Source organism: Felis catus, chromosome C1, assembly GCF_018350175.1.
Source record: "Felis catus isolate Fca126 chromosome C1, F.catus_Fca126_mat1.0, whole genome shotgun sequence".
Classification (NCBI taxonomy): Eukaryota; Metazoa; Chordata; class Mammalia; order Carnivora; family Felidae; genus Felis; species Felis catus.
Window position 1 is genome coordinate 194,687,767 of NC_058375.1, and position 25,023 is coordinate 194,712,789.

Below are 25,023 nucleotides of genomic sequence, written 5' to 3' on the forward strand. Positions count from 1 at the left end.
CTATCCTATCCTATGCTGTCAACTTGTGGCAATACACTAAAGTTCATGTCCCCTAGACTTGTAAATTGCGCTCCTTTTCTCTTTTTTCTCTTTCCATATATTTCCCTGACTTACTTTAACTACTTCTGTGGTTTCAACTACTTTTTATACAGTGTAAACCACAAAAAATTGATCTGTCCTACCTAGTTAACTCTTCTGAACCCCATACTCATACTTCTAGCTGCCTCTTCATGATAGCGATTGGAATTTCCAATAGAGACTTAAGGAAAACTCATTAATGCTCCTATACACATACCTAAAATAAGAACATAATTCTCCCTGTCAACTTTTTCTTTGAATGAGATCATCATTTACTCAGTTGCTCAAAACAGAAAATTTAGATTTGCTAGATATTTATTGAAGGCTTAGTACAGATTAGGGAATCTCTTAAATTCTTTACAAGTATTAACATTTAATCCTCACAACATCTCTATGGGAAGGGTACCATTATTTGGAAACCTTGGCCAAGAACCTTTCCCAGGGTATTATATCTAGGACAAGCTAGTACTAGAGAGAAAACTGTCTGGCTCGTGATCTAAGCTCTTAACTACTGTTCTATTTTTTTCCCCCCAATTCCTGCTTGGTTATTGAATCTGACTAATTATACCTTTGCAGTATCATTCAAAATTATCTCCTTATTTCTAGCCCTGCTATCATGGCCTTGGTTCAGCATCCCATGAAGTACTTCTCTAATCTCCAGACTGGGGTTCCCATCTGCACCTCCCATTTATTTTAAATGACCTCTACATTCCAGGCATATCGATCACACTTAAATGGAAGCAAAATTTTTACTGCCCTACTTAAAGTCTTTCTTATCTAAACTTTGTAGCTTGCCATACAAAACCTTTCTCCATCCGATTTCTGCTCATATTTTCTGCCTTGTCCCTTTGTTTATAAGTGAATCTGTGTCATGTCTCCCAGGGTACCCTTTTCTTTATATGTCTATATTCCTTTCAATGCTGTGAGGGCCTTATGAGCAGGAATCCACATAGCATGATACTTGGCATATAAAATGAATTCAATAAATATACACTGAAGAAGCTGTATTTAGAATCTATCTTTCCTTGTTTCAAAATTCCTATTAAAAGGTTACTTCAAGATATTAAATGTATACTTTAATTTTGTGACTGAAAATACCAATATATACCATATAATTCTCTCTATATGGAATAAAGGCTCATGTAGTTAATTACATTGGAAATATTTCTAACTATTGAGATCAGGTCCTGGGGTCTAAGTCTCTATTTCATGCATTACACCAATATTTTGGTCAAAGATGTGTGCAACCATATTTGTTTGTTTGCAGGAAGCTGGGCCCACAGCAATGATTTTCTACTCCAACTGCTTCATTTCACCCCACCCCCATTTGTTTTGCTGCTAGATAAAACATCTGACAGTAATCCATCTATTAACTATATAGACATCTGACTATAACAACTGAAGGAAAATGGCAGCTATCAACGGGATGAACAGGATCACCCAAGTACACTAATGGACTGTAATAAACAGCACTTCCTAATAGCATGATTCAAATGTTCTTTCTCAAGTTACAATTAACTGATACAACTGTCTAGTTTGGGGATATTCCTGCTTTAGCAAAATGAGCAAGGTTAATTTCCTGTGGTTACCATTTTAAAATAATTTCTCACATCAGAAAACTTTCAAGCTTTCCCGGTCTTGCCAAGCTTAATCCCTTCCTTGTTTACACTCCTAATAATTTTCATGTGCTCTTTCTGCTAAAACCCAAGGGTGGACTCCTGACCTCCTTGCTTGAGGTGCGAATGATGCCAGTGTTAGTGACTGTTCTGCGGTTTCCGAAAGCTCCTCCTCCCCAGACCGTGACAATTCTTTGGATGCTGAGGTTGGGAAGCAGGACAGGGGACACTCCTGGGGTGCAGCTCGGAGGGAAGGAAGCCGAATCCTGGGGCTTGAAGAGGCGCGAGGGGATCAGCGTGCAATGCGGAGCGTGGATCTTTTGGACCATCCCGCTGCCGTTCAACCTGTCCCCTGCTCTGCTCTCCCGCCGGGCTGTCCGGCGCGGGCCGCTGTCCACAGTGGGTGGTACTGAAAGCAAGGAGCGGGCGCGGGGGCGGCGAGGCGGACAGCTCCTCCGAGCGCCCCCCTCCTCGCTCCGCGGCTCCTCCAGCCCTCCCCTCCTCCCGCAGCCATGTTCCACGCGCGGGGAGGGGTGGGGGAAGGAGAGAGGGACGGGGGATCAGGGCGGAGAGAGCCGGCTCTGCCTCGGGGAAGGAGGGGATGAGAGTTGGGGAGAGCAGCGGGAGGAGGAGGAGGAGGAGGCGGCGGCTAGCGAGGAGCCAGCGCTGGGTCCTGCAGTAGGACTCCCAGGAGCCACCATCATGGTGAAGAGGAAGAGCTCCGAAGGCCAGGAGCAGGACAGCGGCCGCGGCATCCCCCTGCCCATCCAGACCTTCCTGTGGCGGCAAACCAGGTGAGGGGCGCAGAGGGCGCGCCGCGGGCCGCCCTGGGCTGGGGGCGCTCCTGGGGCCGCCTGGGTCACCGCCACTGCCACTGCTGCCACTGCTGCTGAGGCCGCGCCACAGCCTGCAGCTCCCTCTCTGGGGCTGGAAAGCAAGCCCTCAGCACCTGCTTAAAAACACGCATTTTAAAAATATTTCCGTGAAGTTTGGCGACAAGCAGATTGGCAGTTGAATAAATATATACATTATTTAGAGGGTGGGAGGGCAGAAAGCCTAGGAAGAGGGGGCGGGGAACTAGGGAAGATAATTATGACTGGTTGTGCTCTTGCGTCCAATTGCCCCTCCATCTCCTGCTGTAATTCCAGGCCGGTGACCTGTTGTTTTTCCAGCTCCTGTTTGGCGAATATCTGCTGTGCCCACTTGTTAACCATTTTTGCTCGGATTCAGCCAATGTAGTCTTCCTGGTTCAAGACCCTGAGAAGGAGGATATTTTATATTTTTTTTTTTCCTGGAAAGACCTGAAACCTATTCCAATAAACAGGAAACAAGATTTCCATTATTATTGTTATTATTAGTAGTACTATTATTATCAGTATTATTATTTTGGAAATGTACCAGATAACAAATTAGATTCTGGAAATCATAGCCCACAAACTGTGTTCATTTTTAGTTTTTAATATAATTATATACATGAGTAATACACCACTCCTGACCATTGGCAGTTTAGAATCTGGTTAGGTAGAAGTCTTCAGAATAAGAGTGGATACAGAAAATGTGGAGAGCCACATCTCTTTCATATATGTAATTACACATGTAAAAGCAAATGTTGTCAGCTGTTCAACACCTGCTCATTAACAGGCTATAGGGAGGCATGAGATTTGAGTTTCATAGAACTATGTTTTATTCGTTGAAAATAAAATGTCATAAATATGCTAATCATTTTTACTTATAACAAATATCTCTATTAATTTTTCAGTGCATTTTTGAGGCCTAAACTGGGGAAACAATATGAAGCCTCGTGTGTGGTATGTGATATTCACCATTTAATGATTATTTCCATATTCTGTGTGGCAATTTCAACCCAAAGAAAGGCATTAAATTGTACTGACTATATAGATTCACTCACTATATTAATTCACTGAGTAAATATTATTGAGCACCTACTATGTGCTAGGCATAGTTCCACATGACGGGACAGAGCAATAATCAAAACACAGAGTTTGCATTCTGGTGGGAGGAAGTCAAGCCACTGACAAATAAGTAAAATACATAATAAGCCCAGATAGTGATAAGCACTATGAGGAAAAATTAAGTAAGAAAGCAGACTGGAGGCAATGGCAGCTGGGGGAGGAAGTGGATTCCATGTATAGAGCAGTGGATAGGTCACCTGCTAATGTGACTCTTAGACAAAGATGTGAAAAAAAAAGGGGGGGGGAGGAATGAGTAAGGAGAGAACAGAGGGGAACAGTACATCTAAAGGACCTTAGCCCAGAGTGGATAGGGGTAGAGGAGGAGAAGAAAAGGTGGAGAGATTACAGAAAGCCAGGTGGTGGCCTTGCAGGGCAAGTATAAGAAGTCCAATCCTTAACAAAATAGAGACTGTTCTAGTGGAAGCTAATGAGATGAGTACCTATGAACTCTCAAACAAAGTAATGTGCAATTCTGAACCTTTATGTCTTGTATGTCTGGTGTAAGTCTGAAAATAGATAATGTAAAATAATTATGAAAGTAATGCTACCAGTATTTATACTCTATAGAGTGCACTTGTCCTGAGATTCTAAGGGAATCCCGTATCTCTGAAATTTCCCACTTCACAAATTGAAAACAAAAGCCATGAAATCATGAAGCAAAAATCAAGTGAACTTTTCACGGGTTTCATTAAAATCTGGAGCTCAAATAAATGTCTTCACATTTCATATATTAAAACCTAAAAGTGGAAACCTACCCATTTGGACATTGCCCTGAATATTTGCCAATGACTACATAGATGACTACATAGTAAGGAGTTCTGAAATGTGTTAGGGATTTTAAAATGATGAAATCCAGGGTGCTGAGTGGCTCTGTTGGTTAAGCATGTGGCTCTTGATTTCGACTCAGGTCACAATCTCACAGTTCATGAGATCAAGCCCCGTATCTGGTTCTGTGCTGACGGTGTGGAGCCTGCTTGGGGTTCTCTCTCTCCTTCTCTCTCTCTGCCCCTCCCTCACTCCCACTCTCTATCTCTCTCAAAAATAAATAAAAAAACATTTTTTTTTAAAATGATGAAAGCCAACTAGAGAGTTAAACATACAGGTACACACATTCAAATAGGAATTTGTTTTGTTGTATCACCTACCCTTCAAAGTTGCCACAAGGATATTTTTAAAATATAAATTTCTAATGAGGACATTTTAATGAAATTTGTTGTTGTACTTAGCTCAAGGTAGGGTAATTTGACACTTAAAAAACCTCTGGGCCTTCTATAAATCATGCTTACAATTATACTAGCTTAAAATAATCCTAACTTTTCCCTGTTCTTGGCAAAGATATGTCTGACATTTTTAATATAGTCATACAATATAAAGTAACTAAGCCACGTAAATAAATAAAAGTATAAAAAATGATGTTCAGGGTTGAAAAAATAATAAAAAACTTATATTAGTAACATTTAAGAAGAAAGTAACATTAAGTACCCAGAGTGCTCTGCTATTATAAAATACAACTCATCCTCTAAAATGTTTTCAACAAGACTGCGTAAATTCTTTATAATCTTTTGATTCCCAACATACTCACCCTTTACTTAATGAATACTTAGATACCTCAGGGCTGAAGAATTTAAAAGCATTTGGATCTGTCTTTATTTCATTTTTTTTTTTTTAAAGATGGTATCTCTTCTTTTACTCCTTATTTTCCTTTTTTGAGTCAAAAAGTAATTAGGTTTCTTTGAAGAATCTCTCCATTAAGCTGTGTCTTTTTCTCCGGCATCCTAATAATATCAATAATACAGCTTGAATACTTGGAACTTGTATTATGATCACTCTAGAGCACACCTCCACAATTTTCTTGATCACTTGTGGCATGAAGCAGCAATCAGGTTCAGTTCATACAAGTCGAATATTTATTAAATTTATTTTAATATTTGGTAGCTCTACTTTCCTTCACGTCTTATAACGATGTCCTCCTCATCCAAACAAGCACAACAGAAACTGAGTAGGTCACATTTATTCTGGGATGCTTCACTTTCTGGAAGTATCCCTGGACAAGACAGAAGATTTAATAAATGAGCAAAACTTATGGCATATTTCCCTTCTTTTTCTTCTCTCCCTCCCTTTCTTTGTTTATTCAACAGATATATTAAGTATTTTTACGATGACAGGCGTTAGGTAAGGAATGTCTTGTGCCAGGTTGTCACTAGGGACATGGGATAATTCAGGGGCCCCAAAATCAGATTTCTTGAAAGAACTGTAACTTAGTTAGCGCTTGTTGAAAATTGACATAAATTCTGCCCTCAAAACACTTTCAGAAAAGACATTTTACTTTGTTCTGCAGTTGTCACAGACCCTTTGGATGCCTCAGCAGCATTTTATAAAATATTACTTCCAAGAATTTCATGAGTTAAATGTGTTGTTGCGCTTTATTTTTTAAGAGGAAGCTTATTTTGGTGGAAAGAAAAATCATTTAATAATTCAAGTCATGTATTTTAAATCAAAAACCTAAAATGGGTAAAAAGAAATTCTCACGGAACCATTATATGTCAACATATACTATGAAATGCTGTGTGAGTGCACCCTCAAATATCTCATCCACCGATTTGCATCTTGTAGTACCTCGGTGTCCATTTTCTCACCAATCAGGATCTCTAATTCCTTATTTTACATGTTTTTTTCTTCTTTTTTGGTATCTACAGTCCTTTGAACGAGTGTTGGTAGAGAATAAACTGCATGGCCTTTCTCCAGCCCTCTCTGAAGCCATCCAGAGCATTTCCAGATGGGAGCTGGTACAAGCTGCTTTGCCTCACGTCCTCCACTGCACTGCAACCCTGCTTTCGAACAGGAACAAGTTAGGTTGGTTCTTCTGCATTGCTTCTTCATGGCCTCTATCCATCTACACTCATGGTAACGACGTTTACTGGGCACCTACTATTTTCCCAGGCCCTGTACACACGTGATCTGGTTAAATCCTCACAAAAGCCCCTCCCATTGATACTACCGTGATCTCCATCTTACCAACAAAGAAACTGTCACCCTTGTCTTAAAATTGTTAATTATTTTCCAATATATGTGAATATATTTTCCTTTTAAACATTAGAAGATTATAGGGAAGCTAAAGACTATCACCCATCCAAGACGAGTTCCGATCAGATTTGTCTCCTTTACCCTCTCAACTCCCAAAGTGACCCCTTGGACTTTGTAGTACTGAGTGTATGTGCATGCGTGTGCATAAAATTTCTTCCTCTTTTTTAGATTATTTTACAGATTGCTTTTCTAACATGGTAATATGTCCTAACATCCACCCCATGTTTGCATACATTCTCTACATGCTCTTTTCCATCCAGTTCTTTGCCCTAATTTGGGTTTCTGCTCAAATGTTACCTTTATAGGGGTGCCTGGGTGGCGCAGTCGGTTAAGCGTCCGACTTCAGCCAGGTCACGATCTCGCGGTCCGTGAGTTCGAGCCCCGCGTCGGGCTCTGGGCTGATGGCTCAGAGCCTGGAGCCTGTTTCTGATTCTGTGTCTCCCTCTCTCTCTGCCCCTCCCCCGTTCATGCTCTGTCTCTCTCTGTCCCAAAAATAAATAAACGTTGAAAAAAAAAATGTTACCTTTATAGAGGCATTTCTTGATCACACTGTCTAAAGTAATCGTTATCTTCAGACCTTTCAGACCTGATGTTCTTAACCACTATGCTGCCTATTTGGGAAGATTATATATATATAACGTATATATATGACTGAAGACATGTGATATTCCTATGACAGTATATTATTCGGTAGGGATTTTAACCAGTTAGAAAGCCCCAAAACAAGAATGAACCCTTCCAGCAGTGGTTGTAAGAGGTACAGAGAAATGCCAGTGTCTCCCAGGAAATCAAGCCACAGAGCAAAGCAAGGATGTTCTTCCCAGACCCAAAGTGGATATCAATTGTTCTGGTGGCAGAGTTGGTCTTAACTCGGCTCTGTGGTTGTCCCCGTGCAGGCCACCAGGATAAACTCGGTGTTGCTGAAACAAAGCTCCTTCACACCCTGCACTGGATGCTCCTGGAGGCCCCCCAGGACTGCAACAGTGAGCGGTTTGGGGGCACAGACCATGGCTCCAGCTGGGGTGGCAGCAGCAGTGCTTTCATCCACCAGGTAGAAAACCAGGGTTCCCCCGGGCAGCCTTGCCAAAGCAGCTCCAATGATGAAGAAGAGAACAACCGAAGGAAGATCTTCCAGAACTCCATGGCTACTGTGGAGCTCTTTGTGTTTCTGTTTGCTCCTCTGGTACACAGGATCAAGGTAAGCAGGGGCTAGTATGAGGCTGAGGGTGGATAGATGTGAGGTGGGCTTCAGATGATGCTTCCATATTTCCATATTTGGTTGACCAGGTCTTGATACGATCTCCTAGCAAGCCAAGACACGGAGAGCTTTATTTTTATATCAAACCACTGGACATTATTTCAAAAACACAATTCTTTGCATATCATTTATCTACTTAAAAATCTTCAGTGTTTCTCCTTCTGTCCCAAGATAATGTCCAAATATTAAACATGGCATATCAAGTCAAGCATGATCCAAAGCTTCAGTTTCTTTTTTAATTTGTCGTTTGCTAGTCCCTACTGGTATCGTCATGACCCAGCTCTGGGAGCCATTCCCTGAATATGCCCTTGCTGTTCACTCTGCTCTCTTTCCTTCCTCTGTTCTTCTCATGATTCCTCAAAGCTTAACTTCAGTGTTATCATTTCCATGAAGTTGTTCCTCTGAAACTCCCCATGTAGACTTAGTCACTATCTCCTTTGTATTTCTCTACAGCACCTTGTAGCTATGTCTATTATAATGCAGATCTAGAGCAGAAGTTTTAAGTGTTTTATATACTGTGGATTTTTTGACAGTGTGATACAAGGTGAGAATTGCTTTTCAAAATATTTCTTAAAGCATAAAATACAAAACATAGGATTACATGGAAACCAATTGTATTAAAATACAATTATATACAAGTATCCCTTGGATCTGAAAAAGATTATCATTTGAAATTACTATGCCACCAGTCTCTAGCTGTGTGATCTTGGTGATATTACCTAACATCTCAGATCCTCCATTGCACACAGTTGTGGATATCTCTAACACAAGATGAATATATGTGAAGACACAGTACGTTTCCAACACATGGAGAGAAATCAAGATCTATTTGTTATTTCTGTGGATGAATAAATTCCATCTGAGGGCTATGTTAAGAGTTAGGAAGAAAATAATATACTCAAATGTTCTTTAATAGAATATTAGGATCCTGATGAATGGGTGTTTCAAGTTGTGTGTGTGTGTGTGTGTGTGTGTGTGTGTGTGCGTGTGTGTGTGTATGTGTATGTATATGTAGGTGATTGTGAGACCACTAACAATCACTATAAGGAGAATGAACTAGTGAGTCTTCACTCATTTTAGTTTTAGTTAAAATTCGCTTTCACTTGACTCTGTCCAATTGCTGCTAGGAATAGAACTGAAATTACCTGTAACTTCCCAAACTGCTTTGCATGCACTGGCCACATTTCCCATGAAACATACTAAAAATTTTAAATGTTGTAAAATCAAATTAAATTGCTGCTTTAAAAACTTTGGCTTTCCATTTTAAAAAGTCTTTTATGATGGGTACATTTACTAAAAAGCGTTACTGTAATTGAGACCATCCCCTGGCCTATGGGACCTGCAGGTCTAGGCCCCTGCCCACCTTCTCAGCCTCATCTCCCTCCATATCAATAGCCTTTTTCTCGTTCACTAACCTCTGAGCTCACTTGAGGCTCACCCTCAAACTCATTCTTGCTTTCAAGTCTGGCACTGGTTTTTCCTTCTGTCGGAAACATTTACCCTCCCCCTCATCCCCTAAATTTTCATATGGCCTTGACCTTCTTACCAATTCACTCACAACTCACATGTCATCACTTCAAAACGAATTTTCCTGCCTACCTTAGTGTCATTAGCACATGACTGTACTTTTTTTTCCCTCTTAGTACTTATCAGTACCTGAAATTATTTTCTGTGGTTGTTTTCATGTTTCTTGCCCATCACCCTCCTAGAACAGAGTTCTTGAGCAAAGGGACACTGCCCATCCAGGTCACACTGTATTTCCAGTGTCTAAAAATGAGGTACCCAATAAATATTTAACAACTGACTCACTGAGTAGACACAACTTATTATCAGAAGCTGATCCAGGTGCCAAGAGTAGCAATTATATGTAGGTACATAGTCCTTCAAATGGAGAAGACAGGAAAGAAGGCTTCTTGAAAAACTGATAGCCCATAGCGGTGACTATCTGTGGAGAAGTAGCCCCTGGACTAAAAAATGTGCAAGTGTAGAAGGGACAGGAGTGGCTGTGATGTTATCTGAAGACAAGGCTGAGAGTCCAAGTCCAAGCCTGCATTTGAATCCAGTGCTTGTTGCTTCCTACTGTACGACTTTGAGCAATCGGCTTCTTGAAGCCTCCGTTTTCCCGAGTAAGAATAGTTTTATGGGGCCTCGTGATTAAACCTACGACAGTGCTCCACATTACACACGAAAAGGCATTAACACGTGGTTAGTTGCTTTCAGTGCTCGGCATTTTCTTGCCATTAGTATTTTGTATTATTAGTAGGAAGGGAGCCAGATCCTCTTTCAGGGGAGACTTCCAGATAGTTTCTGACTCAAAACCCTCAAGTTTTACTTATGGTCTGGGGTATTTATAAGAAAGTAATTGGAGCATTTATAAGGGAATAAGATGAGGCATATAAAACACTGTACAGCGATTAAATCGTAATAAACAATTATTATTAGCTGTCATTACTAGCATATTATTATTTCATCATTTTATTATTGCTATGAAGGAAATATTATTCCAGATGCTATAGGGAATAAAAAATATTAATAAGTCAATAAATTCTCCATAAGGCCTTTTCCTTCTGAGTGAGGTGTTTGCTTTTTAAAACATATTTAGGAAATGTACAGGCCCTGGATGAGGGTTTCCCAGCCTTGGCATTGTTAGCATTTGGTTCTAGGTATTCTTTCTTGTAAGACATCATCCTGTGCAGTGTAGGATATCAGTAGCATTTCTGGACCCTAGTCACCAGATGCCAGTAGCACCTCCTCCCTCTGAGTTGCGGCAGCCACAAATGACTCCTTACATTGCCAAATGTCCCCAGTGGGTGCGCAGGGGATGAGAATTCCCCCTGATTGAAAATCACTATGTTAGGTCTTTCATTTCCCTGCTGGTTATCAGACCCTGTCTGTCCCTACTTTCCTAGCCATTGTGCACCCATGTGAACTGCTCCTCACCAGCACCATTAATGTCCCTTTTCCCTATCCTTCCTTTGCATCTGCCCTTCAAAATTCCAACCCCAGGTCATGACTAAAGTCCACTTTTTCTATCCCTGCCCCCAGATACCTGCATGCTCCTCTGGGGGAAAACCACACAACCATCTAGACTGGTGTTTCTACAAAGTTGTAGTCCCCAACCCCTGTGTGCTGCCCCATGTGTCAGTCCTTTTCTTGACTTTACTCCCTCAAGTAGCCAGTCAGCACTTATACAGACAGTGTTGTAGGTTAAGGCTTTTATAGGACATGGTGCTGCAGGAAGTGGAGGAGGCTGAAATCCAACTGAGGTCACTTTCTAATTGGATTCACAGTTTTCTGGCTTGTCTCATAAAATCCAACTTCAACACTAAAGCAATCTATGTAGATCTGACCAAGTCACCGACATGCTTAAAATAATTTGTTAATTGCTTATCCTACAGCCAGTGAAACTCCAGCTCTTTAGTCTGGTAACTGGGCCCTCCATGACCTGCCTGTATACTTCTGTCTATGAGCTCCAACTGTTTGGAGTCTCCCCAAGAACATAACATGCTTTTTTTCCAGGCCTATTCTCATCCTGGCCCTACACCCTAGAATGTTCTCATGCCCTTCTCTTCTGCCTAGAAAACTCCTACATATCCTTCACAATTTCATTTAAGATCCATCCCTCTCTTCCTCTATCATTATAATATTCTACACAGATTTTTATTGTTATTTTTAATTTATTATCATTATTTCTTTATGTGTCAATCTCTCCCATTAGATTCTCAATGGTTTGAGGGTGGGGAGTTATCACTGTACTCTGAATAGCTAACATAGTATCGCAATTTTGTAGGTATCTAATCAATATTTATTGAGTGTATTAATTCATTAATTAGCAAATAAATCTAATATATATGGCTCATCCTTTTGTAAGACAGTATATAATCAACTCAATGCACATTTTTCTATTATTTTAATTAAGTTTTTACTTAATTCTAGTATGGTTAACATACACTGTTACATAGGTTTCGGGTATACAATATAGTGATTCAACAATTCCATACATCACTCAATACTCATCACAACAAGTGCACTCCTTAATCCCCATCACCTATTTCACCTCTTCCCCCACACACCTTCCCTCTGGTAACCATCAGTTTGTTCTCTACAGTTAAGAGTCGGTTTCTTGGTTTCTCTCTCTCTCTCTCTCTCTCTTTTTTTTTTCCTTTGCTCATTTGTTTTGTTTCTTAAATTCCACATATGTGTGAAATCATAGGGAATTTGTCTTTCTCTTACTTATTTCACTTAGCGTTATATTCTCTGGCTCCATCCATGTCATAGCACATGGTAAGATTTTATTCTCTTTTATGGCTGAATAATATTCCACTGTATATATCACATCTTCTTTATCCCTTCCTCTATTGATGGACACTTGGGCTGCTTCCGTAACCTGGCTATTGCAAATTTGTAAATAATTCTGCAAAAATATAGGGGTGCATGTATCCCTTTGAATTAGTATTTTGTATTTTTTGGGTAAATACCCAGTAGTACAATTAATTACTGGGTCATAGGGTAGTTCTATTTTTAACTTTTTAAGCAACCTCCATACGTTTTCCACAGCAGCTGCACCAGTTTGCATATTTACCAATAGTGTAAGAAGGTTCCTTTTCATCCACATCCTCTCCAACACTTATTTCTTGTGCTTTTTATTTTAACCATTCTGGCAAGTGTGAAGTGACATCTTACTGTAGTTTTGATTTGCATTTCCCTGATGATTAGTGATGTTGAGCATCTTTTCATGTGTCTGTTGACCATCTGGATGTCTTTAGAGAAATGTCTGTTTATGTCTTCTGCCTGCTTTTTAATTAGATTGCTTATTTTATGGGTGTTGAGTTTAGTAAGTTCTTTATATATTTTGGATACTAACCCTTTATTGGATATGTTATTTGCAAATATCTTCTCCCATTCAGTAGGTGGCCTTTTAGTTTGTTGGTTGTTTCCTTCACTGTGTAGAAGCTTTTTATTCTGATGTAGTCCCAATAGTTTGGTTTTGCTTTTATTTCTCTTGCCTCAGGAGACATATCTAGAAAAATGTTGCTATGCCTGATGTCAGAGAAATTGCTGCTTGTGCTGTCTTCTAGGACTTTTAATGTTTCAGATCCTTAATCCATTTTGGTCATTAATCCATTTTGGGTTTATTTTTGTGTATATGTAAGAAAGTGGTCCAGTTTCATTCCTTTGCATGTAGCTCTCTAGTTTTCCCAATGCCATTTGTTGAAGAGACTGTTTTATTCTCATTGCATATTCTTTCCTCCTTCGTCAAAGATTAATTGACCATATAATTGTGGGTTTCTTTCTGGGTTTTCTATACTGTTCCATTGATCTGTGTCTCTATTTTTGTGCCAGTTTGAATGCTATAGCTTTGTAGTATAACTTGAAGCCTGGAATTGCGATGCCTCCAGTTTTGTTTTTTCTTTTTCTTTTTCAATCTTTTCAAGGTTGCTTTGGCTATTCAGTGTCTTCTGTGGTCCCATACAAATTTAGGACCAATTTTGTTTGTTCCAGTTCTGTGAAAAATGCTATTGATATTTTGCAGAGATTGCATTAAATGTGTAGATTGCTTTGGGTAATATAGACATTTTAACAATATTTATTCTTCCAATCTGTAAGCATGGAATGTCTTTCCATTTTTTGGTATCATCTTCATTTTCTTTCATCAGTGTTTTATAGTTTTCAGGGTACAAGATTTTCACTTCTTTGCTTAAGTTTATTCCTAGATACTTTATTATTTTGGGTGCAATTGTAAATGAGATTATTATCTTATGTTTCTGTTGCTTTGTTACAGTATATAGAAATGCAACAGATTTCTGTACATTGATTCTGTGGTTTTAATTTATAACTGCCTCAAATATATTACATGAAACCAATAATCTAAAAATTCTGTCAAGTATATTATTTTCAGCTAGATTTAATTTTATTAGTGAAAAATGCTGAGTATTTATTACAACTAAGGAATTTAAATGGGATGTCATGATCTGATCATATTTAATTATGCCTCCAATAAATATTTGTTGAGTGCCTACTCTATGATAGGCACTCTTAAGAGTGCTTTATTCAGCAGTGAATAAAACAAAATCCAAGCCCTTAAGGAGGTTTTTATGAAATCTGTATGTGTGAAGTAAACAACTTTAAAATGAAATTTAAGATAAGAATAATTTTTCAATTCGATTTCTCTAAACTACTAGTAAGCATATTTAGAATAGTTTCATGCTATCATGGAACAGGCTTTCAGTGAAAGTAAGAAATGCATCTGAAATGTGGGGATATTGACTGCCAGTGTCTATGTCTTCTGGTTTTTCTAAGGACCTTACTAGACTACATGCCCACAGCTGTTTGAATGATACTGTCTTTTCCAGCTATCAACTTTCTGGCCATATGTGCATTCATAGCATTAGATGACCCACTAATGGGGACTCCAGAAAAAAATTAGAGTCCCAAAATTTATGCATTCAGCCAATTTAAAAGGACTTACAAAGGAACGTAGCAACATAAGAGGAGGCCATACATTTTGCAAGTGTTCAAGTCTGAAGACTGATTAGATTTAATTGGTGCTATTTTTGGAATGTAAACTATGCTCCATTAATCAACAAGTATGTACTGATGCTCAAGGAGAAATGTACAGAAGGAAATCTCAATGTGTCTCCATAAATATACAATCTAGTTAGAAATATATCAGATAAAATAATGACAGTAACTATCAGTGAGTGAATCAATTGAGACAATGTTAAAGGCCAGCGTTTCAGTATAAGAGGACTTACCTTCTGATGTAGTGTCCGCTAGAGTTTTATTTGTGCCAAGATTACTTATGAGGAACATGGAAAAGGATGGAGTTCCAAAGGTATAAAAACCAGGTCAATTGGGATTTGACTTCCTGCATTTCTGGAGACAAATCAGATAAGCTTTGCTTACATTTAATCCCCTGCTTGCTGGATCTAACACCACACGTAATACTAGGTTCCCTTAACTTCAGACCCGCCTGTCAAGCTGCTTATTCAGTATCTCTAGTTGAATGTCTAACAGGTATCTCAAATTTAACATGTCTGAAACTAGGCTCCTGATATCCCCCAACCTGCTATTTCTTCATCTTGCCTATCTTTGTCAAAGCCAAAAATCTTTGACACCTCTTTCTCTCACCTTCCACTTCCAGTCAGTTCTGTAGACTATATTTTCAAAATGTATCCAGAATCTACCATTCTCATTTTGCCCTCTACCAACACCCTCCTCTAATCATCTTCTACCCTTCCTAAACAGACTCTCTTTCCACCCTTACCCTTTCTCAAACTATTCTTAATAGCCTCAGTAATCGTATCAAACGTACATCTAGTAATGTCATACCACTACTGAGAACCCTCCAGTGGTTCCCCATCTTAGTAACTGCTGAAGCTCTTAGTATGACCTATCAGGCCCTGTATTATTTGGAACTCAATGACTTCTTTGACCTTATTTTCTTTTTCTTCTACTCTTCTGCCATTTACCTGACTCTAGACACAGAGTCTCCTGGCTGTTTCTCAACACACGAGGCATATTTAGGACCTTTGTACTTACTGATTCCTTCTTATGGAATGTTTTTTTCTGAAATTATCTACTTGGCAGTTCCTTCATTCCATTTAGATCCTTTTACTTAAAGCCACTTTCACAATAAGGGCTTTCCTGGCCATGCTGTCTAAAATATTAACACCTTGCCTGACGCATCCCTTTGCCTGCTTTTCTTCTCTTTTGCACCAGGAGAGCAGGAATTTTTGTATGCATTGTTCACTGTTCTAGCCCAGAACTTAGAATAGTAGCAGGTATGCAGTAGGTGGTCTACAAATATTTGTAGAATGAATGTTGACTGAATTTGGCCAAGTGCTTTACATGCTTTTCCTAATACCTCTATAGGGAGTACTAGATGCTTTCCCACTGTGGGCACTGCTGTAGTGCCAGGATCCTAGTCTATAGCTTACAGAAGAGGCCTTTCTGTATCAATGTGTGGATTTCATGAACCTTTCTAGCTGAAGTTTCCTTTGCCACTGAGCCATGGTGATTCACCATTTTCGGGATCACTTTCCTTTTATTTATTTATTTATTTATTTATTTATTTATTTATTTATTTATTACAATTTCTTCCTACATCTTATCCTTCTAGATCATTGGTCTTCAACCATGGCTACACATGAAAGTCAGCCGAGAACTGAGTAATTCTAATTTAATTGGTCTGGGCAGGGGAGGAAGTGACACCTGGGCCTCCAAAGCTGCCTAGGTGATTATAATATGCAAGCTAGGGTTGCAAATCACTGCCCTAAGTGAATCTCTAGGTCTTGGTTGTGTTCATTAATCTGTGATAACATTCTCTGATTCCATCTCTATGTTTTTTTGAGAGACTGGGTTGTTAATTTATTTTTTTAAAGTTTTTATTTTAATTCCAGTCAGTGGCTGAGTTGTTTAAAATGTAATCTCAGAATGTAATATATTTTTATTTACGTAATATGAGATTGCATTTTAAATGATGTAACGATGAAGCAGAAAATGTGCTCCCTGGAAGAGAGCTTAAGTTGTAGATAGACTGAATGAGTATGAGTTGTAAGGTCTGTGCAACTCAGCAAGTACTTACTGAGCTCCTGTTGTGCACCTAGTTTCTAATACTGTATTAAGCACTGTGATGATGCCGGGTGCTATGGAAGAGGGAGGATATCTGATAGATCCCTGCCCTCAAGGGATTAAAGATTGTTGAGAAACAACATAACAAAACAATATACTAGAAGGGTCTAAATATATGTTCCTGGTTATATGAAATGCAAAAACAAGAGATGGATTGGAGAATTAACAAGTCAAAATAGCCAATATCTGAGAATATTGATTTAAGAGGGAAAGAGAAGGACAATTAAATACTTAAGAGGAATAACAACGATAACCACAAGAGATCTGCCAAGACTCTTAAAATAAACAGGCCTTGATCACTGCTAACACAAAACAGTAATTGTGTTTCATGCTTTGCCCAAAGCTGCATTTTAATTATTAATTTTGCCAAAAGCACACCACTGTGGTTTCCATAGTAATTGTGATGATAACAGGGCTATTGGTTTACCCTAGAAACACTCATCTGAGTGATGAAAGGTCTAGAAGATCAACCCAACGTACCTTGACAATAATCTTGTGAACGATATTAATCATTGCAATGACTGGTCCTTTCAACCAGGTCTTACAAGCCAGTTATTGGACATAGATCTTCTCTTTCCCCAGGAATCGGACCTTACGTTCCGACTGGCCAGCGGGCTTGTTATATGGCAGCCCATGTGGGAGCACAGACAGCCCGAAGTCTCTGGCTTCACAGCACTGGTGAAACCCATCAGGAACATCATTACAGGTTCGTAACTTGGATGCCCAGTGGGATGGTCTTAGCAGACTCCCTCATATGCAGGAGTAAGGGTGATGAAATGATTTGCCCTTAAGGAACCAAGAGGAATGAGGTACCTGAATGGCTCAGTCCGTTAAGCAACTGACTCTAGATTTTGGCTGAGGCAATGATCTCACTGTTCATGAGTTTGAGCCCTGCATCAGGCTCTGGGCTGACAGCATGGAGCCTGCTTAGGATTCCCTCTTTCACTCTCTGTCTGCCCTTCCCCACTTCTCTCCCTCTCTCTCAAAATAAATAAATAAATAAACATAAAACAAAACAAAACAAAAGAGCCCAAATGTCTATCAACTGATGAACGGATAAAGAAGATGTAGTGTGTGTGTGTGTGTGTGTGTGTGTGTGTGTGTGTGTGTGTAATGGAATATTATTTGGCGATCAAAAAGAATGAAATCTTGCCATTTGCAGCAATGTAGATGGAACTAGAGTGTATTATACTAAGTGAAATAAGTCAGTCAGAGAAAGTCAAATATCATAGGATTTCACTCATATCTGGAATTTAAGATACAAAACAGATGAACATAAGGGAAGGAAAGCAAAACTAATATAAAAACAGAGAAGAAGATAAACCATAAGAAACTCTTAAATACAGAGAACAAACTGAGGGTTGCTGATGGGGTGTTGGGTGGGGGGATGGGGTAAAGGAGTGAAGGGCATTAAGGGGGACACTTGTTGGGATGAGCACTGGGTAGTATATGTAAGTGATGAGTCACTTCATTCTATCCCTGAAATTATTATTACACTATATGTTAACTAACTTGGATTTAAATTCTAAGAAAGGGAAAAAAGAAAGAAAGAAAGAAAGAAAGAAAGAAAGAAAGAAAGAAAGAAAGAAAGAAAGAAAGAAAGAGAACAAAAGGAAGGAAGGAAGAAAGAAAGAAAGGAAGGAAGAAAACCAAGAGGAAGAAAATTTCTCTAGAAAGTTATTATGTAAATGCCCTGGGCACAGGGCTCATTTACATATGATGAGAAACTCTAAACCAGGGGCACATGCTACTGAGTTGTGTGGTTTTGGATAAGTCATTTAAACTTCTTATACTTCAGTTTCCTCATGTGTAAAACAAGAGTTAAAATATAATGTTGCTAGAACAGTCAGGGTTGTTATGAAGAATAAGTGAATTAATTATATATAAAATTGCTTAGAAGAATGCCAGGCACATAGTAAGTAAATAAGTTATTATTATTATTATATCTTCATAATCATTATAGTAGACAGAGTCATAGATCCTTAACAATCTTACCTTAGTGCTTATTTGCTATCAAAGCATTTCACTACAGGAATTGTCTAATGAAATAATTTTATTGGTGAATTGTAGAAAGAGTAATAAATGATAGCTTGAAAAGTGCCTGGAAAGCTCAGGCTTCACTCCAGATGTACCACTTACTATGTATGTAACCTAACCTCTCTGTTTCCAGTTCTTTAAAATGGAGATAATAATACCACCTTATATGGCCTCATAGTGTGGAGTAAATAAGAATCCACATAAAGTACCCATTTTATAGTGAGTGCTTTATAAATTCAATCCTTCTATTCCCAACCAAAATTTTGGCATCAATAATGACATTTACAAAGAGATAAATTGCGTGGTAAATATATAGAGGCATGATATATATACGTCATTTGCTTACTTCCAAGGTTTTTCTACAGACAATGGAATATTACACATGTAAAAAAGCTTTGTAAGGGGAAGGAAGCCATAAACAAGTTTTTACATACTTTCCCCCTATCAAGTAACATACCTTTGCAAGGTACATAGTATGTTAAAGGATTTTCTGAACAAAAGATGGTAACATGCTTATAGTGAAAAATCATGTTTGCTTATAGTAATTCACACAAAAGATACAATTTTTCATATAGTGAAAGTAGACTAATTCCAGAATTAATATGTGAACAATACATTAACTAGTGAAATAAATTATAAATTCAAGAGTAACAGTCTGTCATAACATTCAAATAGCAAGGACCTAAAGATGTCATAGCCAGAAGTGATCTACTTAGATTCCTTGGATAGAATGAGGTTAATTTCACAAAATTAAAACAATCTGAGAGTGAAGACAGATGTACAATATTAAAAAACTGAAAACAATAGAAATAAGACAAAGGAAAATAAAATATACTACAGTAAAACAAAACTATTACTGAAAAAGCCATATCATTATGCTGATTAAGGATTTTTTCGTATTTGTTAAGTCCTATCACTTTCCTTATGAATTAAGAGGTCACTTTACATTTAGGTCACTCTCTCTCTCTCATTAATACATAAACTATCATTTAACAGATGTATTAAAAACTGTTAGGAAATAGTGTCCCTCATGAATCACTGGGGCTGTTCACTCCAACATCCTTTTGCCTTGGGATGATATTCAAAGTGGGTTCTTTTCCCCTCTGCCTGATGCCCGTGGATGTGAAATGGTGCCCAGCATCTGAGGTGAGATTAAATCCAGCTTCTGGCCAGAAGAAAAAGCAATGGCACATGGGTGGATGACACTCCCTAGGTCTCTTGTTTTGTGACCTTGGTAAATCACTTTCTCGGCATCTGTTTTATTCACAATTCCAATACAGCATGGCCATCGTCACTTCCTGCTGTTCCCAATCCTCAGGAAAAATGTAACTGATTTGACTTTTGCCATAAGGGAAGCTTAAGGTGTTCATAAAAGCACAACCTGGAGCCAGACAGCCTAGGCTGGAAACTTCATGTAAAGGCCAGATGATCTTGGGCAAGTTAAACTTCTTGTGCCTTAGTGTCTTTATCTGTAAAATGAATCTAATAATTTACCATATGTTATTATTGGGTTATTGTAAAGGTTAAATGAGTTGAGACAGTAGTTCCCCCCTTATCTGTGGTTTTACTTTCTGCAGTCTCAATTACCCATGGTCCAAAAACAGATGATTCGCTCCTCCTGACAAACCGTCAGAAGGTCAGTAGTAGCCTAACACTATGTCACAATGGCTACATCATTCACCTCACTTCATCTCCTCACGTAGGCATTTTACATCATCATAAGAAGGGTGAATATGGTACAACAAAGTACTTTAAAAGAGAAAGAGACTACATTTACATAACTTTTATGACAGTATATTGTTAGAATTGTTCTATTTTATTGTTAGTGATTGTTGTTAATCTCTTACACTGTGTAATTTATAAATTAAACTTCATCATAGGTATGCATGTATAGGAAAAAACAGTATATGTAGGGTTCAGTAGTATCTACAGTTTCAGGCATCCACTTGGAAAAGACCCCCTGCAGATAAGAGAGGAGCGCTGTATATGTAAAGTTCTTTAGTTTTTAAAAAATAAAAGAGAAAGAGAGCAGGGAGGGGCAGAGAGAGAGGGAGAGAGAGAATCCCAAGCAGGTTCTGCACCATCAGCACAGAGCCCAGGGCGGGGCTCAACCTCACAAAAACTATGAGGTTATGATCTGAGCCGAAATCAAGAGTTGGATGCTTAACTGACTGATGCCCCCAGTCACCCTTGTAAAGTGACTTAAAAAGGATGTGGCAGATATTTGGTACCATATAGATGTTAACCATTATTAAATTTAGTATTGTCAACTTTTTAGCACCAATAGCCTTTTGAGTCAGAGTGAATAAAGAAATCTACATTGTTATGATAACCTAGCAATGCTAAGATTTTTTAATTGGTTATTTGATTTCTTTTATAATATGTGCTACTAAATATCTTCTTTCAGAATGACAATGATATGTAAAAATTATTTTTTGAGAAATTATTGAATAAAATGAGCGTATTGTAATCTTATAAAATTTGTGATGATATTTCTTCCATCTTTGCAGCTAAGAGAAGCTCCCCTATCAACAGTCAAAGTCAAACCTGTGAATCACCAAATCAAGACACAAGCCATCAAGAGGTGAGTTTATTGTGATCCTAAGAAGAAATGAGGTGGTCATTCCCTGGATGTGGTGTAGTGTGAAAGATAAGACATGAGTTCTAGAATAATACTACTTGGTTTCAGATCAAGCTCCTACTCCTGAACATAAAACTTTAAGAAGTCTCAACTTTACTATCTGTCAAGTATGGAAAATAATTTTATGCACTTTCCCAGTGTGGGAAGGCTGAAACAAGACAATGCATGACTGGTACTTTATCTTTGTGGCAAGTGTAATCAGCAGTGCTTTATCTCCATGCCTAGTGAATAATCAGTGGTGTTCTATCTCAATGGTTAAAGTGTAATTAGTAGTTCGTTGTCTCAATGGCTAGCATGTGACATTCAATAAATGTTAGTTATCATTATTCATCCCACATAAAGTATCAAAATCTTCTAATATTTTTTAGGCAATCATAATATAGGTAAGATAATGCTGCAGCAGGTGGGGAGGAGGGAGAAAGTAGAAAGGAGGCAAAATGTATAGTCCTATCCCTTAAGCAATATAAAGTTTCATGAAAAATCAAGACGAATCCACATAAAAACAGAATATATGTAATAAAAAAAGACTATAATTCAGTGAAAAATTTTCAAGCATTCTTTGGTTTGGAAAAGAAAGAAATGAAGGCCAGGGTGGTTTGAAGCCACATAGCTATGACTACTGCCATTAGCTTAGTGTGGTTTTAGATGACCTGTCTTCATTTCCAGTCCAACATGTGCAAGATACAATTTGCTGCTTTCCATGAACATTGGATCCTCTTTCTAACTGATGCATTACTGTCAGCAGTGTCATCATCCTTTTTAGCCTCAAAACTGGAAATTTTGGAGTCCTATTATAGCTAATGTTTACTGAACTATTGCTAAATATAGACACTGTGATTTATATGCTCTATTTTATCTATTCTAATATATATATATATATATATATTTATATATATATATATAATATATATATATTTATATATTTTATTTTATATATATATAAATATATATATATATATTTTATTTTATATATTATATATATTTATATAATATATATATATATTTATCTATTCTAATATATATATATATATATTCTAATATATATATATATATATATATATATATATATATATATTTTACTTTTAACATACTTGAAATCAGATGTGTTTGATGATTGTTGACTTCTTAAAATCTCCCTGCCTGGTAATGGTACTAATATGGTTGTCATTCTTGTACAGCATGAATTTGTCATTTCTGGCATTTAAATTTGTAGAATTGGGATTAGTGGCTTAGAAAAATATGTCAGAGGGAATAGTGGAGCACTCGTTTAAGAAATAACATTTTTGACACAGAGGAAGTTACTCTATAGAAAGACATATATCAAAAACTCTGAGTGGAATTTTTTACAATTTTTAATTAAAAAAATTTTTTAATATAATCTATTGTCAAGTTGTATAACAAAAAAGTGTGTACAGTGTGCTTTTGGTTTTGGGGGTAGATTCCCGTGGTTCATCGCTTACATACGACACCTACTGCTCATCCCAGCAAGTGCCCTCTGCAATGCCCATCACGCATTTTCCCCTCTCCCCCTTGAGTTGAAACTTAGAAATTCCAAGAACACCTACATCAATTTATTTCACTTATATCTTCCTTTTTACATATACACAGAATGGATGTATAATCAAAAGCTACACCTAAATAAGTCTAAGATAGTGCTTGTAATAAGTATATTAGAGAAAGTCCTCACTGGAAAGTGTCCTAGTTTAGCTAACGGAGTTTTTTTTTCCTTCTTAATTGCACATAAAAAAATGGTGTATCTTATAACTGCTGACATCTTAGATACAACAAAATATATCTCCTGTGTTGTACTGCTTAGTCCTCTCAATTTGATTTCTTGCTGAGTCACGTCGTTTTATCTTGTAATGTGGCTCAGATGTGCTCTTTATTCTCTATGCCTGCCACTGCCCTCTAAATCCAGGTCCTCAAAACTAGATTGCAGCTGGAACCACCTAATTGGATTTTTCTACCTTTAGCCTCTCCTGCTTCACATAAATACCACTTAATAATGCCTGACTAATCTTCCTAATGCATCATTTATTTATTAACTTATTCCACAGAGGCTTATTATATGCAAGGTGCCATTCTTTCTTTCTTTCTATCCTTGTTCCCTAGAAACCTCTAGTGGATTTTTTTTTTTGCCGTCACTTCAAGACCAAACTCCTCTCCCTGCTTCTCTGTGCCTTCTACCACCTGGCAGCATTTTTCTTAAGTGACTTTGTTTACACCTTCAGTTATTTAAGCCCTGCTTCCAATATACAGAGCATGCTTCTTTAGCCTCTGGGTCTTTGCTCAGATTGTTTCCTCTAAGTGGAATATTATCTTTCCTCCTCATTGCCTGTCTACATTTTATCTTTCTTTTAAGGACCAATTAAGATTTCAGCTCCCCCATGAACTCCCGTCTAATTATTCTAAATCTGCACTGCCCAATATGGTAGCCACTAGGCCCATGTGGCTACTGAATACTTGAAATAAGGCTAGTCTGGGGGCACCTGGGTGGCTCAGTCGGTTAAGAGTCAGACTTCATCTCAGGCCATGATCTCACAGTTGGCGGGTTCGAGCCCCGGATTGGGCTCTGTGCAGACAGCTCAGAGCCTGGAGCCTGCTTCAGATTCTGAGTCTCCCTCTCTCTCTGCCCCTCCCCACTCATGCACTCGTGCGCTCTCTCTCTCTCTCTCTCTCTCTCTCTCTCTCTCAGAAATAAATAAACATTAAAAAAAAAGAAATAAGGCTGGTCTGAACTGAGATGTAAGTATCAAACGTACAACTGAACTTTGACAACTTAGGAGGGAAAAAAATGTAAACATCTTGATGATAATTTTTATAGCAATTACATGTTGAAGTGATAATTTGGGGTTACACAGAATATATCGTTAAAATTAATCTCACCTATTTCATTTTCTAATATTTCTAATCTTAGGTGTGTGTCTCATGTTTTGTAGCTTGTATTACATTTCTGTTGGACATGCTACTCTAATCTATATTCATTTGTCTTAAAATTTAACCATAAGTTCTTTATTTCAAGGTTCAGGTTTATGCAATACTTTTTATCTCTCAAATTGCCTAACATGAGGCACACATAGCATACTCATGCTAAGGGAGTTTTCGATCTAGTTCAGAAAACTTATTTTATGAAATTTTTAGCCGTATTGGTCCCTCTATGCATCATTACTGGACAGTGCTTTCTTATTTTACATATGAAGATGGAAATTATAAGGACTAAAGTACTATGATAAGCTGAGGGTCTTTACACTTGAGTGAAGAATTTCATCTGTAATACCTATGGAAAGATAATGTCATATTTCCTGAGCAGAGTTACATTTATTAGCTAAATGTAATTAAAACAAACTACTCTGTAAGAAAATGACTGAACTTGTGCATAACAAATCAGAAAAAAGATCATCGTATCCAATTGGAAGAATGTATCACATCTTCCTTTAATGAGTGACGGTACTATTCAGTTCATCTCAGTATTGGCATATCTTTGATGAGTTTTTGGTTTATAACTCTTCCCCGGCAGCTACTGGATATAAAAGGTAAAAAGAAAAGAATCAAGGGCAAAATGAAATAACATATATGAAAGTACTCACCTGAATGCTTAAAATGGTATACATTGCTCTCTAGAAGTGTTTCCATTCCCTCTTAAATGAAGGCAAAATCCCTTGGTCTATGACATTGTAGTTAGCTGTGTTACAAAGAAAAATT

General features: G+C 38.0%; 1 protein-coding gene across 4 annotated transcripts in view; it reads left to right on the plus strand.

Moving 5' to 3' along the window:
- The first annotated feature begins 2,287 nt into the window (after positions 1–2,287).
- Positions 2,288–25,023, plus strand: part of UNC80 (unc-80 homolog, NALCN channel complex subunit) — a 227,255-nt gene continuing 204,519 nt past the window's right edge. For 2 of the 4 annotated variants that reach the window (XM_045034431.1, XM_023259652.2), the window contains exons 1-6: positions 2,288–2,488; positions 3,454–3,502; positions 6,364–6,520; positions 7,648–7,949; positions 17,226–17,349; positions 21,191–21,264. In XM_045034431.1, coding sequence (XP_044890366.1) covers positions 2,397–2,488; positions 3,454–3,502; positions 6,364–6,520; positions 7,648–7,949; positions 17,226–17,349; positions 21,191–21,264 — 798 coding nt within the window. In that variant the 5' untranslated portion in view covers positions 2,288–2,396. The remainder of the gene's footprint in view (positions 2,489–3,453; positions 3,503–6,363; positions 6,521–7,647; positions 7,950–17,225; positions 17,350–21,190; positions 21,265–25,023) is intronic. The other 2 variants (XM_011285519.4, XM_011285520.4) reach the window with 1 other exon arrangement.